At 38.6% G+C, this 20,923-nt stretch overlaps 1 protein-coding gene and 1 long non-coding RNA gene across 3 annotated transcripts in view; one reads left to right on the top strand and one right to left on the bottom strand.

Annotated features, from left to right (window-relative positions):
- LOC142159092 (uncharacterized) overlaps window positions 1–20,923 on the bottom strand; it is a 304,132-nt gene that overhangs the window by 225,310 nt on the left and 57,899 nt on the right. For both annotated transcript variants that reach the window (XM_075213684.1, XM_075213685.1), the window contains exons 9-11: window positions 4,833–5,063; window positions 4,258–4,380; window positions 2,464–2,748 (exon numbers count right to left, since the gene is read on the bottom strand). In XM_075213684.1, the coding sequence (XP_075069785.1) occupies window positions 2,464–2,748; window positions 4,258–4,380; window positions 4,833–5,063 (639 nt within the window). The remainder of the gene's footprint in view (window positions 1–2,463; window positions 2,749–4,257; window positions 4,381–4,832; window positions 5,064–20,923) is intronic.
- LOC142159093 (uncharacterized) overlaps window positions 1–20,923 on the top strand; it is a 43,607-nt gene that overhangs the window by 12,597 nt on the left and 10,087 nt on the right. The gene's annotated exons all lie outside the window — the stretch shown is intronic.

The following is a 20,923-nucleotide window of genomic DNA, read 5'->3' as shown; positions in this document are numbered from 1 at the left end:
CAAAATGCACAAAATTGATACATGTGATAAAGCCAGATCCTGATATCCCCTCATTCCTGATTCAATAGTTAGGTGATACTAATCCAAGCAGTATTTTAAGAGGAAAAACTGAAAGGGTTAAACAAATAAAGGGGATGGCCTTAAAGCATTATAAAGTACAATTTTGTGAACTGACATTCAGGGCTGTCGTAACAGCATTATAGACCCCCGGGCAAAGCAATGCATTGGGGCCCTACCTACACAACCACTCACAGGGATAAAAATGTAAATTATCGATAAAATTAAGCTTAAGGATTCTTAATGTGGGCAGACTCCTCTCCTACAGTAGCTAGGGAGCTACTCTTATAAGGTTATGGTCACTCTTATAAGTCACTCTTATAAGGTTATGGGACTTATAACAGATATAATGGTACGCAGTTCCTACAGACTGCGCCTGTCCCCTCAGTCTGACATTCGGAAGTGCGAGCTTCCAGTTTCAACGTTCGCTCATGTGCAGTAGTGTGGCGCGGAAGTGAGGTTCCTGCCCCACTTCCTCTACACTAGACCACCATGGAATTGGCTGCTAATTAGGAGACGGAGCTCGGTGCTCCATTCTAATAGTTTGAAGGTTCTGAATAAATCTACCAGAATATTATACTGAAAAGTTAGCAAGCCTATGGGGTCCCATGAGTATAGGGCCCAGCGGGCCTATGCGGTTAGTCGGCTCTGCTGACATTTCACCCTTTTCACCACCTGCAGATTTAGGTATATCCACAAACTGGCACAAACTGATTTTTTGTGGGGTAAAATCTCAAGGACCAGGATGTGGGGATGCACCTTGAAATGAATTTGATGAAAAAGAAGGCAATTAAAGAAAAAAGCATAGCGGGTCTGCACTTTTTGCTTTTTTCGGAAATGACCATTAATGTGTATAGTACATGAAACAATGAAACAAAGTCACATATAAACAGGATTGTCTTCCTGCATTTTCTAACAACATACAGCTAAAGCCAGAGATGCTGGGTAGTGACATACAAATAAGAAGCGAGTGAATCACCTTTTGCCTCCATCCACTTTACAAGTATCCCTTGAGCATACGTTCACAGCTTAAACATAACTTTTTAAATCCAGAGCCAGGGCACTTTGTGAACCCTGACTAAATACAATTCCTGTGCAAAGCAGCAGTCACCAGCAGGAGAATCTGCTCTTTTTACATAGTGTTAATGCTGTGAACCCATAAATGCCTGGCACCATATTTCCATTAGTTTTACTTTTGTGGCATTCTGCTTCTAGCACATTTGAAAACACCTAAATCATTATTTCATGCAGAACGCTGAAAAAAATCACACATTCCTCATTGTATCAGGGGCTTTGTATGCAGGGAAGATAATTAAAGGACAAATGTGAAACATTTTCTATATCCTTTGAGTAGTGTTAAATAAAGCCAAGTAATCCTCATAGTCCAAGAGTAAAGACTTTATAAGGATTCATAACACATAGATAGAATACCTGTCATAGTAGAGATTATCAAACTATATGGTGTACTCACTAAATATAATAATTGCTACATTCCAGGTGTCCCCTGCATTTGAAGGTTGTGTACACATTCTGGATGAACATACACCTAACTATTAAATAGACTTAGATGGTGCTCATGAGTTGTATAGAACTTCCTATGATAATTTATTGCATCAGTGTGTACCAGTGTCATACCAAAGCACAACGCATAGTTTGATTTAGTTTTATAAACTTCCAAAGAATCACGATCAACGATGGAACAATGTCGGGCACATGTGGAAGTGTGTACGCACCCGTCTCTAGCAGTGTAGGCAGATCTCTATAGAGTGTGCTGATTATTAGGACAATCACACAATAAACGACCATTCGCCCTGACATTGCATTAATATGTACGCTGCAACCATGAACAATTATCGTTCCAAAGCTAATCGTATCGCTTCATTTGATTTTGAAATCAAACTAAAAATCTTATCAACGATGGAACAAGGTCGTTCCAATTCTGCAGTGTGTATGCAGCCACAACTGGCACAGTCTATGTAGCTCTATGGAGTGTGCAGAGTCACCATCTTTTCAGTCGACGGCTAAGACAGATGAAGAGCACCGATCTGAAGGTAAATCTTGGAGGTGTGTACACATAAATGTGCATACTCATCTGGACTTTCGGTCGTTGGTAAACTCATTACAGAAATCGCATCTGCAGTAATTTTCTGTTGTGTACCCAACTTAATAGTGTGTCTTCAAATGTTCCAATTAATGGTTACAGATCTATAAATCATTTTATGGAAACTAAATTTATCCAAAGCAGGAAAAAAAACTTTAGCTTTTCAAAATCATGGCAAGCTGTTAGAATACACAGCCTCCACTGTCACACACGAGTTACAGCATCAGGGACTGAGACAATAATGAGAAGAGAGCGTGATACGTAGCTTATTGTGCCTTTATAAGGTGCAACTGCATAGGTCATACCTGATCCTTCTGAGCACTAACTCTCCTTGCATCAGAAAGGTCCCACTCCAGATGGGCTACATGCTGGCCTAATCGTACAACTTCTGCTTTGTGCTTCTGCTGGGCTGCCACAATTTCCAGATGTAAGGACTGCAGGGTCTTTTCTAGCTCCTCAGTTTCAAGCACATATTTCTTCTGCTGGTCAATCATTTTCACAGCTTCAATATTCTGCTGTTCAGTGGTACGCTGATACTCCTCTATCGTTGCTGTCTTTTCAGTGAGCTGTCTTCTTAAGACTTCAATATCCTATAAAGTGCAAAAAAGTCATACTGAGTCAAGACTTCTGCTGTAAAATAAACCATATCAGGAAGGCCTGAAACATCTGAGGCAGCAGGCAGCACTCCCCGTCCTTTAGTTCTGTTATATAAAAACTTGCATTGAATGTCCCATTTGTTTTCAAACAACCACATAATGAACAGATAAGTCAGTGACGTCAAGACAAACAGAACAACATCAGGTGAACACACTCTGAAAGTTTACAGTCCTAGGGGTAAATGTATCAAGCTGAGAGTTTTCCGGCGGGATTGAAAAACCAATCAGATTCTAGCTATCATTTATTTAGTACATTCTACAAAATGATAGATAGAATCTGAATGGTTGCTATAGGCAACATCTCCACTTTTCAAACCCGCCGGAAAAGAATCAGCTTGATACATTTACCCCCTAATCTCAAAAATTGTATTCAAAGAAAAATCTTGAAATACATTTTAATTCTGGAGATCAATAAAACCATACACACTCTATTTATTGTCTCTCAAGTAGTCCCAAAAATACAAACTCAACATTGAGTGTCGACTGGAGCTGGTATTTCTCAAAGTAAAGTTTTAATTTTTAGACCATAAATAAGAGCTTAGCAAAGATGCTGAATTTATTGCAACTGGTCAAAAATTTTAGCAAATTTGGCCATTTGAGGGCATCGAACTTTGCAGGACGATCGTGATATTTGGTGAGATTCAATTTGAATTCAACAGCTGCGGTTCAAAGTTAGAGGACAAAGTTCGTAGTTAAAAATGTGGCTCAAACATGTTTGAACCTACTTGCCTTGACCAAATTTAGCTATATTCTTTTAACGTTATAGAATGCATCACAAATTTGTAACCTTTAGAGTCAATTTGAAACCGAAAGCATCAGTAAATACCAGATTAACCACCCTAACACCCTTAGGATGGAGGACAGAAACTAAAATTGCTGCTTCATGCCAAATTACAATTGGTAAACAGAGGAGGTTGGTCATGAGCATGTGAATCACACAATTCCTATTTCAGGGTGTTTTTGGTAGCGGATGCCTGGGGCCGCAGGAATGTGAGTAAAAGCGATATCACAAGTACAGTATACACCATATTACAGCTCTCACAACATGAAACTTCTATTAATATGGAAATTAAATCTTACTTTCATATCAGTGTAGAATAAATGGACAATAACCTCTAATAATTATATTAATAATGTTATTATTATTATTATTATTATTATTAATAATAATGTTATTATTAATAATAATGATTTTAATACTAATAATAATGTTATTAATAACAATACTACTACTACTACTAAAAATAATGTTAATAATCATAATAATATTAATACTGACATTTCAGCAACAAAAATTCATTTTATTTATGCTGCCTAGCTTAATTAATGCAGGGGAAGGGGAGAGTATGTAGACTGTAACACATCCATCCCGATTTTATATTCGTTTTTAAAATAATGTTTTTTGTTCTCTATGTATATGTAACATATCTTAATTTTGCTTACTTCTTTGTGTTTCTGTAGTTGTATAGTCTGTGCCTTGTACTCTTGGTTGGAATGGCTATGATTATACTTGTACTCCTCTGCTTTAGAACACATTGTATTTATGTTATTTTGTTTTTCCAAGTTCTGAAAAAAAAAAGAAAAAAATAATTTGTTTCTTTGAAAAAATGATTGGCAAGTTAATTTCATCCACAGCATGTATTTGTACATTGCGGATTTACAAGCTTACAGTTGGGTATATAATAGTTACAGTGTAAGATTCTGTAATAAAAAAAAACACAAAGTACTGCATATGGAAGCAGAGCATAGTATATGGAAAGCTGGTTTAAGAGACTTCTATCCAGACTTATGTTACGGCTGCAGTTATAAAAAGAACAAAACCAGAGAAGTAGAATCTACAAATTCCCTCAACTGCACAAGTGCAGCAAATTGCATAACCCAGTAACCTACAGAAAAGCCTAGTTTTAAAGTAAAGAATAAAAGACAGGGTTAAGTAATCACATAACAATTCTAATAAAAATGTTTTTATAACATGACATTATTAAAGTCATTTTATTTACAAGCAGCAAAAGCAATACCTCTTGTTGGAGATGATCAACTTTTTCTTTCAATAATCCAACCATCTGCTCGTACTGCTGCCACTTTTCTTTGTTCAATTTAACATCGTCCTTGGAGGAATGTAACTCTCCAGTCAGCTGGCCAATCAGGTGTTCAAAGGTTTCTACCTGGTCGCTCTTTTCCTTATACTGACGTTGCAGAGTCGATGCTTCAGCTTCCATGATCTGAATGGTTTCCTTTTTGTTAGCGATCTAGCAAAGTTGGAAAAACAGAGAAAAAAGACTTTATAAAATTACTGTTGCTTCTGTGCTAAACATTATGGGGTATATTTACTAAACTGCGGCTTTGAAAAAGTGGAGATGTTACCTATAGCAACCAATCAGATTCTAGCTTTCATTTATTTAGTGCATTCTACAAAATGACAGCTAGAATCTAATTGGTTGCTATAGGCAACATCTCCACTTTTTCAAACCCGCAGTTTAGTAAATATACCCCCATGTCTTTTTTCTTTTACACCACCATATTATCGTGTGCACATCTATCAATTAAATTGCACTAAGACACTATTTTGCTGGGCTATCATTTTGGCGTTTTATTGCTAAGAGCAACGATGTCCTGTAGCCCAAAATATGGGCTATGCTTGCACTATTTCATGGGTTTTCAGAGAACGCTTGAATTCCACTATATGCAATAATGCTTTTACAAATAAATGAAGAAGTGAGAAAAAGTGCAAATGAGCCAAATTAAGCTGAATGTGCACAATAAATCTATTTGACAATATGGGGGAATTCTATAAAAGTTGATGAAGTAATATGTGAAACTATCCTTAGAAAAGGGTAAATAAACTCCATAATTCTAACCAAAAGGGTGGTAAAAAACGTTCCTTTTATGTTACTGTATATACATTAATTTTATTTAGCAATTTGCACTTAAGTTTACGGAATTGGAAGCAGATAAGCGCAACACAATTATTGCAGCATGAGTATATTTTGCCCAATATAATGGAAGGAACCTTAAGAAAGCACCATATTTATTTGATATTTTGCAGGATGAGACATTTCAGAGAATCCCACAGCATGGAGAACATTTGGAGAGGTTACTAATTAAACAAACGTTTGCAGACAACTTTGCACACCAGCTCACAGCAGGGCCGGATTAACCCGAGGTCTAACTGGGCTATAGCCCAGGGGCCTCGGGCATCCAGGGGGCCCTTCAAAGTCCGCAGCAGCATTATTGATTGGTCCGGGGGCGCCCCCAGCCCGATCAATGCTGCTGAGCACTGTCAGTCCAGTCCTCCGTCCCCGGCGCTCAGTACTCTGCTTACCGAGGAGATCTCGCGAGTGAACTCTCGCGAGATCTCCTCAGTAAGGAGCTTACAGCGCGCCAGGGACGGAGGACTGGACTGACAGGTAAGCCTGGGGGGGGGGGGGGGGGGGCCCTCACGGGGGACAGAGGCGGCGGGCAGCTCACAATGGGGGCCTCACGGGGGAATGGAGGCGCCATTAGCCCAGGGGCATCCATTCCCTTAATCCGCCCCTGGCTCACAGCAGTATAACAGCCACTATCTCATATATTTTGCTTAACCACTGAGTATTTCAGACAGGGGGCACATTACTAGCTGCTCACAAACAATGTACAAACAACAAAATCTAAAAACTTACAATATATGAAATAAAGGCAGTCCCAGTTTTCACTTATTGTCATGAGTTATATATATTGCAGGTAGGAGAGCTAAAAGAGCAGAATTATAGGGGGAGGGGAGAAATAAAAACTCCAATGAAAAAAGGTTTTTAAATCTGATAATAGTCAGCATTTTGAGGTGAGGTTTTTTTTTTTACTTGTCTATTTCAGTTGCAGATCAAAAACCCACAAAATGTGGTGCAAATTGTATGCTCACAGAACCCTGAAAACGTGGAACAGGACCCTGAATCTACTTATGGGTCCTTCTGTACAATAGGAGCATATGTGTCTGAAAAATGTACTGTGCACCTGCACGGTGTGATGTTCATGAATTAACACCAACGTGTGCAGAAGAGGGCATCTAAGAACAAACAAATAATTTCTTATTTTGTTTTAATTATTTTTAATACGTATGTAACACCAACATGTTACTCTTGGCTCCCAAAGAGGTTTCAAAATGAGGTCCGGGACCTAAAAATAGCTACCGTCGTTCATGTATTAAGTGCTTTTTTTTTCTATTTTAAATGAGAGACATTCATAATACTTAATGAAGAAATAAAAAAGATTGTCATCACCATGCAATGTTACAGTTTGTTATGAATGGAAACACTGTAACAATCATGGCAACACTGCCCCTGAGCATTGCTGGAGTTATGTTAGGACTCCTGCCCAGATTTCGCTTTGTGGTGGATGTTTCTAATTTATCCAGTCTTAATCAAGTTCACAAATTAACACAATCATCTGATTGTTCCTTTGCATAAAGTCGTATCCTCTAGATGGGAACTTAATGATGCTGGGGAAAGGCAATCGTGGAATTCCCTGCTGAATGAACATTGATGAAATGAACTCTTGACCACTGGGATTTCCCAGTCTGAAAGTTTATTTAAAATACATCCTTTAGTAACATTGTTGGGAAAGCAAGTTAGGAAGCCTACAGCATACATGATTACAATGTTATCTATATAGAATCATGAAACTAGAGGAGCGTATGTTTACTATTATGCTAGTAGTGAAAGAATCAACCAATGCCTAATTTTACATTAGACAATCTGATGACCCGTACTTTCAGTGTTATGTCTATGATACCAGAACGCATTTACCATACACAAGATGGTCAACTCTATTCCACTGCCAAACAACGATTTTCACTTATGGCAGTACGACGTATCCAGTTCCCTTAAAACAAATATTTTCAATATATTTCATTAAAAAAAAACTAGTTCATAGAGCATCAAATCATGTTGCCGATTATTTTAGTGTCAAATCTAAACATGAACTGAAATGTTGACAATTGTTATTATTGGCCGAAAGCTACATTACAAGTATGCACGATGCGGTAATACCTAGTCAGTCTTTGGCAAGTATGCTCAAGTCACAACAAGGACACTAACTTATTTTCTACACTTTAATCACATTGTCCTGTCAAATGGAAGGAAACTCATCTTAGGTTTTTTTACTCTCATTGCTAAAGGGTAATTTAACCCAATATTGAATTGCAATTGGACAAACAAAGCTTGATATTACGGAGACATTGTGCCTATTCTAACAGAGAATTTATAATAGTAACTAATATGTTTTTTGCAGACATACTGGACACTATGGGCTTCATTTAGAGTCGGACGCAAAGTCCATTCCAGGCGCCTCCTGCACATTTCCACTGACGCACATGCGCAGTAAGCAACAGTTTCCTGCAGCTACGTCTGCTTTTCAGACGCAGTGTACACTGCGACAGCTTGTGTCTCAGTACGAGGGAAAGGGTGGAACTCCGAGTTACGTAGGCGTGACCGTGAATAGTTCAGATACTATGGGCATCTACCCGCAAAAACTACCCTAGTCGGATCAAGACGCAGGCGGAACACACGTCAAACACACTGAAAAAGTGCAGCAGGAATTTGGTGACGCAAGTAGTTAGCTAGCTGCAGGAACTGGTCGCAGCTTGGTAAGGTATTATGAGTGGGACGCAACTGGGGTTGCATGCCACTCGTAATACCCTGCCAGGTTGCGGCACACTCCCACTCCTACTCTTTCATGTAAGTCTTAGACGCAAATTGCGTCCGACTCTAAATGAAGCCCAATATTGGCAGTGGAAATTATACTAGTTAGTGCATAAACACAGGCCTATGTTCCCTTAAACACAACAGAAAGCTACAATAGGAATATGGCATTCAGGTTTGTTCGAAAGCAGTGCAGTAAAAAGAAATATTTTAAACACTAAGAGTTAAGCCTTTCTAAACTAAATACACAAACATAACAAATACAAAGCAAATTGATGATACTATAATGATGTAACAAAAGACAAAAGCAAAAATAACTATCTGCAATCAGGCAAACTATGAGTACACCTGTTCACAGCATGTTAAAAGGAAATGCACTGACAGACTGTTCCATTACAAATATTGTTTCTCAGTAGAATCAGAAAATAAAGAACCCGCAGCTAAATTGCTCAATAATCAGCATATTACTGCTAACAGTATTTTGTAAGTTAACTTTACTTTTTTTTTGTTATAAATGTGTTTTAGCACAATTCTTCTGGAGGCATCTAAAATGTCAAATACTTAGATCTGCTTATAGGATTATAAAAATCCAAGGAACAGTTAATAGAAGTAAATTCAGCAACAATACATGTGCATTTTGCATTAGCATGTGCTTTACACCGTCATACTGCAGTAGAGGCCATATGTTGGACACGCATGAGGGGAAGTTATAGGATCATATTCAAACTTTTCTGGCGTATATGCATCGCTGTCAGCCAGAGTATGGCCTTAGATGGGCAGGCTGGTTAATGATGCATGTGACACCACCATGGCTGAAAGACACTTTTCATAAATGCTCTTCTACACTTGAAAAGACCCTTTAAATGATTCTGCCAAAAATGACTACTTTAACAGGAACACCGCAGAGCATACTGGCTCCAAAAATCGCTCTTAGATACTAGTACATTTCTGAAGAGCAATATAGAAAATAAGGCTATTGTTACAGATATAACACGTATTGTAAGAAAAACAAATTCAAATAAAAATAAAATAAATAAAAAGTAACTGTGTGGCAGCAAAAAACAATAAAATCATTTTGTGGAGATTTCTGGGTGGTTTCTATGTCTGTTTTTTTCCATATATAAAAGGTATATTAATATTTTATCTACTAGTGTAAGCCTCACAACTGCCATCTTAGAGAAGATCACGATTCTCTAGTGCTGGGAAAAGGACACTAGGGGGTAAATGTATGAACATGCGGGTTCTTCAACACCCGCATGTTCAGCATGTTCGGCGATTAAATTTCAAGCGGCGCTGCATTGTAAAGGGAAACTTCCCTTTACAATGCAGCGCCGCTTGAAATTTAATCGCCGAACACGCTGAACACGCAGGTGTTGAAGAACCCGCATGTTCATACATTTACCCCTAGGGGGGAATTCAATAAGCCGCCTTCATGCCAGTGAATTCACGTCTCTATGATACTCAAGCAATAAGGAGAGAAGATATTAGTAAAACCTCTGACACTATGGGCTAGATTTACTAAGCTGCGGGTTTGAAAAAGTGGGGATGTTGCCTATAGCAACCAATCAGATTCTAGTTATCATTTATTTAGCACTTTCTACAAAATGACAGCTAGAATCTGATTGGTTGCTATAGGCAACATCCCCATTTTTTTCAAACCCGCAGCTTAGTAAATCTAGCCCTTTGTGTCTATTCTAGGCATCACTTTCATTATATACCATAGCTGACTTCTATTATCAGAGAGTTCTAGTTACAATACAAATCAGTGTTCTCCCCAGCACCTATTTCCCAGGGCATCCACTCGACTGTTTATAATAGAATTGAATAAACCATTTTTTTCCCAAATATCATATTTATACATAAATGTGGGTAAAACTGTAATTTTATTGAAAACAAAATTGTTTAGACATTTTCTAGTGCAGAGGGTACAACAATTTCTTACAACATATTCTGGGGAGAAAAGTGACTATGTTAGTTTTATTAAGTACAATAGGACAAACTTGAAAAAACATCAAATAAAAGTATCACCTAACGCAGAAATATCCATCTGCCTAAGTGAGTGAGTGAGTGAGTGAGCGAGCGATTGGCTCAGTTTCACCAAGCACTCCATTTACGTTATGCAGTCATCTGCATATGAACAGAATGCAAGTAGCATGTATTTGCTCCAAACAATACCTACATTTAAGTAATGCATTATATTCCTAACATCTCTCCATTTTTTTGTTAAAAGCATTATTTCTTGTACACTAGAAGAAGAGGAAACTTTGCACTCCTGGAAATGCATATGTACTGCACAATGACATGAAATAATGCTATACGTCTTAAGGCTAGTAACACACCACAGAAATGTTCTCCAGATGTGTAATCTATAACACTTTTCCCAACCACTGATAAAAAAAAAAGTCCACACTATACACGTTTTACAAGGTTTAGCATAGATCTGTGCTCTTCATCTGTCATAACCATTGGCTGACTCTGTAAACCCTATGGAGATCCTGATCGTCAGTGTGTACACACTGCAGGATTGGAAGGATGTCGTTCCATTGCTGAACGAGACAGTTTGAAAATCTCGATCAAAGATTTAGGGGTATATTTACTAAACTGCGGGTTTGAAAAAGTGGAGATGTTGCCTATGGCAACCAATCAGATTCTAGCTGTCATTTTGTAGAATGCACTAAATAAATGAAAGCTAGAATCTGATTGGTTGCCATAGGCAACATCTCCACTTTTTCAAACCCGCCGCTTAGTAAATCTAGCCCTTAATGTGCTTTGGAAAGATACTCGTTCATCGTTCCAGGGTACACCCCAGTGTTCCCTCTAAGCTGAGCAATCTAGAAATTATAGAGTTAAATCTGTATCTTACTAGGAAACATCCTGCAGATTGTGAATGCAAACCTTTGGGGTGGAGCCCTCATTAGAGTGACCTTTTAACTCTTTCCTTTCCAGATTGCTCAGCTTAGAGGGAACACTGGTACACACTACTGTAATATTGGGCCAGTCATTTATTGTCTAATTGACCCGATAATCGGCTGAAACCACTGTTGTGTGTACCCAGCCTAACCCTTTTTTCCATATGACCACAAAGCTTAGGTGTGAAAACAGGTTTGTGGTCTATTATGTTTTATATTTAAGCACATGCACTTATTGCAATATATATTTTGTGTTACTAATGAGGTCAATCTTCTGTAACTTACTTTAAAAATGGATTTAACCTCATGGACAGTCTCCATACCATTGTTTCTCAGTCAGGACAAGCTCCCACCATTCTTTCAGTGACCTCTGTGTTGTTCAATCCTCCAGAAGCATGGAGCTCTTGATTCACAGGATCAAGTTCCAGCTGTGTCTGAGAGTGGTGTGTACTGAAGGAGAGACTGGATTGGGTGGATACAGAGTCTGACTGCCAGTATACCCTGATAGCTGTCTTTACTATTTGAGATATACCACTGAAAGTAGAGGTAAAAGAGGAAGGAGAAGGGCACTCATGGCCTCATGCAGCTGAGTACATCAACTGAAGTTAATAGCATACGGGGAACAAAATGGCAAAAAATAAGAATATAACTGACTCGGAAAACACTTGGGGTATATTTACTAAACTGCAGGTTTCAAAAATCAGAGATGTCGCCTATAGCAACCAATCAGATTTTAGATGTCATTTTTTTAGAATGTACTAAATAAATGACAACTAAAATCTGATTGGTTACCGTAAGCAACATCTCAACTTTTTCAAACCTGCAATATTGTAAATATAACCTTAGTATGTAACATACATATATATATATATATAATGTGTAAATAACAAATATATGTATACATACATATATATATATATACATATATACATACATATATATATATATATATATATATATGTGTGTGTGTATATGTATATATACAGCACAGTGGCCTAGTGGTTAGCACTTCTGCCTCACAGCACTGGGGTCATGAGTTTAATTCCCGACCATGGCCTTATCTCTGTGGAGTTTGTATGTTCTCCCTGTGTTTGCGTGGGTTTCCTCTGGGGTGCTCCGGTTTCCTCCCATACTCCAAAAACATACTGGTAGGTTAATTGACTGCTTTCAAAATTGACCCTAGTCTCTCTCTCTGTCTGCCTGTGTGTGTCTGTATTAGGGAATTTAGACTGTAAGCTTCAATGGGGCAGGGACTGATGTGAGTTCTCTGTACAGCGCTGCGGAATTAGTGGCGCTATATAAATAACTGATGAGGATGATGATATATATACATAGATATATATATATATATATAGATATATACACAGATATATATGCACATGCACACTGTATATATATTTGCAGCTTTACAAATTTAGCTTCAAAGTTAAAAGTCTGATAATGTCAGGTTCTTGAACAGCACAGTACAGAACATTTTGGGATACATCATAATAGCAGCTTTAATAAGCCAATGCTGAGAAAATAGATTGTGGAAACAATATAGCTAATTTAGTGGCACTTTCAAATATAAATACTCTAAAAGAAGTATGTTAATTCTCTAAGTTTAGCTTGTTGCTAATATTATAGGCAATATTTTGCTGTTATGTTAATATTTGGTATGCTTGTCAGGACTTTTAATAAGGCATGAAATAGGCAGCTTAGTACTTCTCTCCAGCGTATGTTCTTGCTAATTTACATTAATATGTGGCTAAATGGTCTCAAAATCCTTAAATAAATATGTCAAAGTAACAAAACCAAGCAATTTTTATACTTTGCCATTTGTGACAAAGTCTACTTGCATTTCATTTAAAACAATATAGACAAATATTTTGGTTTTAGTTCTATTTAAAGGTGCTATACATTTTCTTTTGCTCTAAAAAGGGTTAATATTTTCTGTGTTAGCCGTGCATTTCATAAGGATCAGCAACACAACTCCCATTATTGCTAATTGAAGTTGCATGTCTAATTGTGTGCGTAGGAGAATAAGATGACCAAGAAACTGGGAAATCTGAGCTATACTAAAAGGCTTGTGCAATTATATTCCATGGAAAAGAGTAAGCTGAGAGAGTATATGATTGCTATATTTTTAAGTGCATAAGAAAACTGACACAGAGAAACTATTCACAGGAATCTGGCTAAAAGGGGATTAACTCAAATTAAACAGAGATGGAAGGAACTCAAAATATTTGTGGCTCTCCGAATAGAATTTATTTTAGTACAAAAGATAACTGGACATATATATATTATCTGCTCCAAATATTGCTGATGTTTCCACTTTTATTTCAAGCCAAATTTGGCAGAGCAGAATCAATGTAGGACTCTCTTGTAGCTTGTGGTAACATGAGCTTAAATTTCATTGACATTTGCTTATATTTTAGGATAACAATACACTTTAAAGAAATGTACCTTCTAACTGCCCCATGCATGGTGGAACAATTTCAAACACTCTAAAAAAAAATGGGATTAAATGATTGGAACTGGCACTAATTTATATTATACTATTGCCCATTCTGGAGGCAGTTTATGCCTGCATACATATGTATCTCATGTTTTCTACTTTGTTAATTGTGTAGTTGCCTTCAGAATGAGCAAAACAACATAGATGTTGGCTTATTACTATCCTTATTACTTTGTTTGCAACTGAAAACATAAAGAAAGTTAAAAGAGAAATGCATCTTTTATTAAAACTAGGCCACAGCAGATATCACAGAAGATCTCTTGCAGAAAATTTGGAACCACTGGCTTCTATTGGGTTTGGCTAAACGCACCACATACTGGGAAGACTGTGGAAAAAGAGAAAAGGGGCTATTTACTAATAAAGTGCAAATGCGCAGTCCAATGAGGCATTGTCTTTCATCGTTTAACCTGTATTAGGTTATTGAAAGCTAATTAATTATTGTTTTTTTGTGGATTACTGAACTTATTCAGTAAACTTATAGTATTTTCCAGAGTAAACAGCAACTTTATCTTTTCCATGACACACACCAGGGGCAAAGGCAGGATTCGAGGAGGGGGGTCTCCACGCCACGATACAAGTGGGTGTGTCCTGTATGTGTAGGGGCGTGGCTACAAACACACACCGTGTCAAACACACAGAGATGTTAACTGTCCCATACACAGACAAGCACAGACACACACAGGATCAAACACACAAACATATAAGCTGTCACATACATAAACACACAGATATGTAAGCTGTCACATACACACACATACATAAACACACAGGATTAAACACACAGATATGTAAGCTGTCACATACACACACATACATAAACACACAGGATTAAACACACAGATATGTAAGCGGTCACATACACATACATACATAAACACGCACATACATACTTAAACACACATTCTTACCTTCTTCTTCTTCTTCTTCTGCTGTTGCCTCCTGCATATCACCCATGCTGGCTGTGTGGGAGGAAGGGGTGGAGCCAATCTGCCGGCAGAGAGCTGGGCTCACACAGCAGGGGACTGACTGGGAGATGATTACAAGCAGTAGTGGCTGGTCCCGGGAGAGGGTCCAGCCACTGTAAGCATAGGACACCCCAGGTAGGACAAGGGTTTCTGGGGACTAGGAAACCCCCCCTGGGTGCGCCCCTGCACACCCTGAAGTAGAATATATGGGGTGGTTTAGTGGAACATTAAAATTTCACAATGCACAGCAACTGTCCAAAACTTTTATGATAATTTTGTAACTGGTGGACACTGTTCTGGTGAGACAGAGAACTAACTGCAAAATAACTTTGTCCATATGGTTTGGTTTTCCCTTTAATATTACTCTATTTTGAAACAAATACATTAGCAAACACACGTTTGTTCCAAGATAGACCCCACCAGCTCCAATCAAAGTTATAACTAAAGAACAGGTGGGCAAGTTCCTGTCCATAAGTTAACGGAATATATAAAGCATACTTGCCCACTTTTACTTTTTTGATGCCAGGAGATCCTGGAGGGGACCGTCGCTTCGTTTTGACCCTGCCCCAGAGATGAAATCGCCAGTTATGGAGGGCTGAGCCAAAATGATGCAATTCCTTGTTAATCACATCGTTTAGGCTTACATCCTGCCCACTTCACTACGAAGTGGGCAGGATGCTGGAGAATTGTCTGCTCTCCCGGGAGTCCGGGAGACCTACCCGGAATTCGGAAGACTCCCAGAAATTCCTGTAGAGTGGGCAAGTATGATTTGAAATTAATTATTATAGGAAAAATTATGCCCCTCCCGAAGGTACTTCTCAGTGCATGCATAGACAAGTACTCAGAGGCACCACTGTCTGCTTAACACAGGCAGGTGAGACCAGTACACAGAAGAGCAGCATGGGACAGCTGGAGACTTCAGGTGACCTTGCACAAGGGCACAGCAGAAGTAAGGGGGTTCAAGCTTGGTAGAGAACCCACTGACAGAAATGACAGCAGTCTTCTAAGTGCAGGAGTGCTGCAGTCATCCAATCAGTTGCCACTTTCAATTCAGACAGTGTGCTGAATCCCGCCTCCCTTTTGGCGAGCAGCAGCTCTCCAGCAAAAGTCTGCACGCAGTACAAGGGGGTTACTGCTAATAATGCACAAGTCTAGTGTATGTAGGAGACTGTGGAACTACCACCTACACTCATAAATGGTGGAAAATCCCTTTTAAAATCCATACACTTATTAAATAAAAAGAGTATTAACAAAAAAAAGATTTCAGTTACGAGCGCATTGAATAGAAATAGAGAGATTTAGCTGTGCCTCTAATTACAACTTTTAATCAGCAGTACAATAGGGACTAAGCAAAGTTGAATACAGTAAGATATGTATCCACAATCATGATTATAGCGTTTTGAGAGAGAGGGACTAAGGGATTAGAAGGCAATTATTTTGCATGTACTTAAGTATGAAAGTTTATTATTTGTTTGCATTTTAATCGCTCAATATTTTATGCATTTTAATAAAAGAACCCATTAGTTACATAAGCAAATATCTAGAGAGAGGCAAAGAGACTAGTGGTTTAAAAATTTAAAATGATATTTATTTTTTAACCTGCTTTTTAGAAATAACAACTCAGTTTTAAGCAGCTTGGTCATAATGATCTTATTCTTTATTTAGCGAAGAAACATAAACACCAATGTGCATAATTAACTAGGGAATGTTTTAAAAGCCATGGAAGGGACTTCCTTTTCTGAATGTCATTGTAAAATGCCACTGTCTTCAGTAGTCACTTGCTAGCCTGAAATGCAGTTTGGTTCAAGCTTAACTTTATTTATTTTTTATTGAAGAGGATGGTTAGACTGACATTTTAGTTATTATAAGGACAAACGAAATGCAAAGGGCAGAACAGGTAGAATGCGGTATAACGCACAACTGCACACAAAATAATACAGGGGGTTACGGTCTGGTAAAAATACACAAGAAGGATTTACCATATAGCACAGTATTTCTGAACCTGGAATTTTTTTAATCTCCAGCAATACCTAAAACATTTTTAGGGGTACTTTCACCTGTTTGGTTAAACTCAATATAACAAGATAGGGCCTCATTTAGAGTCGGACACAAGTCTTTTTGTTCAGCACAAAAAGCACTTTTGGCCAAAGATCTGTCTCAGTTTGCACTTCGACTGAGATGGATCTCCCCGATCTCCCCGTTGCACCTCTCTGCGCTTAGAGAAGTAGAACGGGGGAGGTAGCGGGCGAGCCTAGCTATGCTATTTTGAGTTGAAAGCAATTGCAAATAGGTCTCTAGGAGACGCATCTTTTGCGGGTGCTTTCAGCTGGTGCAAGAGACCTTGATGTATTAAAAAACAAAGCAAAAAATAAATAATTTTTTTTAAAAAAGGTGTGCACACCCTCCCAAACAGCATAACCAAACCTTGTGCTGTTTTGGGGTAGGGGAGAGAACAATTTTTTTTTTCTTTTACATTTTTTTTAATCATCTGCTTTACAGGGCGCTGTGCATGATACAATTGAACGACGGCCTATAAGGCAGACTCGGGCTTGTGCAATTTGCACAGTGTTCTAAGTCGCACGGATGTAAAGATCCGTGCCACTCTAAATACTGTGCAAATTACTGGATGCAATTTACACTTACATTTTCAGTGTAAATGGAGTCCAACTGAGGCCCATATGTACAGGACACATGCTCCATGGCACCACAGTAACTAGACTCACTCCAATGGAGATGGAGCGCAGATAAGCTTCAATTAAACTGTAACAATCTATAACAAAAGCTACATTACACAGAAAACAATAACTGGTGTAGCCTTATGTAATCCATGCAGAGTCCAGACAGATGTCTCAAAAGTGTACCTGCCAAATACAGTCCGAGATAGCACCATTTCTGATCTAAACTAAATTAGATGAGATTGCAGCTGCTCCATTCCTCAATCAATAGAAACTAGCAAAGTTACCGAGCCTCGTTTGGGTACAATTCTAGCAGTTGAACAGATGCGGGATCAAATTTGTACTAGAAAAAACGTAAAATATATTAATTCTAAATAATGTTTGATGGATAAATGATTTTAGTGACACTCGATTCGAACTAATTTTGTCCATAAGAAGTGTGATATAGTCGCGTAGCTTGATTACTAAGGGGCTGCCCCACTCTATCCAATGGTTCCTGGCTTATGTGAGTGTTTGTGTCTGTAGGACAGTCTACTTGGAATGTATTCTGAAATCTATCTTGTCATTGACGTATATCTTGGTTTAAAACACTAAAGATGATTATGGTCTAACGATCTGTGATGATAATTTTATTGCACTGTTCCCAACCCCTCTACTTTTCCATGTGGACCAAGTGAAACAAGGTGAACGCTGCCCTTCAGTCAGTGATAATAGGATGGAATAACTTAATAGCGTTATTGTTCAGTCATTAAAGGACAATCTGATAACAGAATGTAGCCTGTCAAAGAGGCCATAGAAACATTAGTGAAAAGGTGATAAAATTAATTATTGTTACACAATGTATCTGATTAATATAACAGCTACGAAAGACCTCTGCAGAAATTATGCAGTGTTCATTTTCTATGCAAAACCTGTTATTCTTTTCAGATGTCTCAATTACATGACAATATGAAACAAAGCCAACTCTCTTGACTTCTAATAGTACCCAAGTGATTCTTGGCATGTGTTTCTGGTCCCTCGAGTGTTCTAATTAGCTAAGATCTACTCAATTGTTTTAGTTATAATTACAGAGCATATAAAAGTAATGACGTATTGCACAATGGCGGTGAACAGTAATTAACTTTTTTGTTCATATCGATGATCCAAGCAGAGCTACCCCACAACACACTTCCTCGGGCACTGATGCTTAATTCAGTGCTCATTACACAGAAGGCACACTATAACTTGGCACGTGGCCATGCTCTAAATTCCATGTGTGGAATGAACCGCTGGACGGCTGCCAGCATTATTCCAGAAACAAACAACTGTGCCATGTGGAGGAAGAAAGCGTTTGCTGCTGGGGGATTTGGCATGCGAGCGAGCAGTTTGCTGGGCCTTTTGGTAGCAAATTGGCTATATTACTCAATATAGTCATGTAGAAAACACACTTATTGTTACAGAAACAAATACGACTTAAATAACAGAAGTATATGTACACAAGACTAACCACACGCCTCTCCTTATAGTAATTTACACTATACTGTAGTATTTATAAACTGAGCATATGTAAATTAGCCATTCTTATTACAGATATGATTGTGAGAATTACAACTAATATTTGCAGATGTTAATAGAACATTAAGAATTTTCAATATTCTAAAACCATGTTGAGCCATTTATGCTCTACCTATCAGTCGGGCTTCACATCCATCAACTGTGCTAGCAAGTTCCATTTTCGGTGTTTCCATCTGCCTGGAACCTCTATGTGTGCCCACGATTATTATCTGAGATAACACCTTGGGGGTCATCTAGGTGCTCACAAAACCGAATGACCCCATGTAGAAATCTTCAGAAAATCATTACATGCACATGTGCAAGTATGAGACGGAGTAAACATCATCTACGTCATACATTGTTCCTGAGAAGAGATGGGGAGTATTTTACAATTACAGACTCATTGCTTGTAAAAGACTTCAGCACACAATTTGGACATTATTTCACAGTTGACTTTTCTATGACCTCTTTGCTCTTCTGAGCTCCATATTTCTCCATATGTTGCTCTCAGGGGATATCGTGACCAATCATAAGTAGAATTGGTCCCCTCAATATCAAGCAGGAAAAAGCGAGGATATTTGGTAAGCAGAGGAGGAGCTCTGCTATTACACGTCCACTCACATCTAAGACCAATGGCCACACGCTCACCTTCCCCAGCTCTGTTTAACAGGTTACTTCTATGTGTCTGGTTAAAAACTACTTCTGTATAAATGATAGTATTGTAAAAAAAAAATACATTAAACACTAAATAATAGATCTATCAAGCTCAGACGACACGGCAAAGCTGAGCAAGATAAACCTTTTGTGAAGTAAACTTGTGTAACAGGTAGTTAAGAAAGGGAAATATAAGAAAAAAAAAACTTTCTCAATATACCTCCATGAAAGGAGTCTATTAATTATACAAATAACAAGACAATCATTAAAGTGTAATATTTTCCTACACATACATTGCTATTTTATGTCCTTATTTTGCTGCAAGTATTCAATATAAGACAAATACAACTACATTTGCTCTTTAAGGGCCCCACTTAGGGCCTGATGTAGAGTTGGACGCAAGTCTAACTGATCAGAGCAAATAACACTTGAAGCCAAGGATCCGTCACAGTTTGCATTCAGACTGAGACGGATCTTCCTCTTGCACTTCTCTGCGCTTAGAGAGGTTGAAAGGTGGAAGGTAGTAGTGTTCACGCTTATTATATGCTATGTAGAGTTTAAAGCAACCGCAGATAGGTCATACTTGCCAACTCTCCCGGAATGTCCGGGAGACTCCCGCATTTTGTGAGAGTCTCCCGGACTCCCGGGCGAGTGTGGCAATCTCCCGAATTCTGCCCACTTCACTAGGAAGTGCCCCACTTCCTAGTGAAGTGGGCAGAATTAGATCCCAAACGCCGCGATTCCCGGTGAATCGCGGCGTTTGGCCCCGCCCCCGCTGTCAAATGACGCAATTTGCGTCATGACGTCACAGGGGGCGGGGCCGAAATGACGCGATTTCGGCCACCCCGCCCCTTCACGCCCCCCTCCACTGGCTGGCTCCCGGAAGGGAGCTGAAGAAAGTAGGTAAGTATGAGATAGGTCTCTAGGAGATGTATCCTTTGCGGGTGCTTTCTGCTGGTGCCACAGACCTTGCTGTGTTAAATAAAGAAGGAAAATAATTACGTTTTTAAAAAAAAAGGTGTGCACCCCTCCCAAACAGCCTAACCAACCCTAGTGCTGTTTGGGGGGGAGAAGCATGATTTTTTTTCTTTTTTTTTTTAACATTAATTTAATTATTAATATATCTGCTGTACAGGGCTGCTGTGACTCATACACTTAAGTGTATCATGCACACCAGCTCATAAGGCAGATAAAGAGGTATGCA

Source organism: Mixophyes fleayi, chromosome 5 (genome assembly GCF_038048845.1).
Source record: "Mixophyes fleayi isolate aMixFle1 chromosome 5, aMixFle1.hap1, whole genome shotgun sequence".
Taxonomy (NCBI): Eukaryota; Metazoa; Chordata; class Amphibia; order Anura; family Limnodynastidae; genus Mixophyes; species Mixophyes fleayi.
Note: the sequence above shows the minus strand (reverse complement) of the source record. Positions and strands in the feature narration are given on the sequence as shown.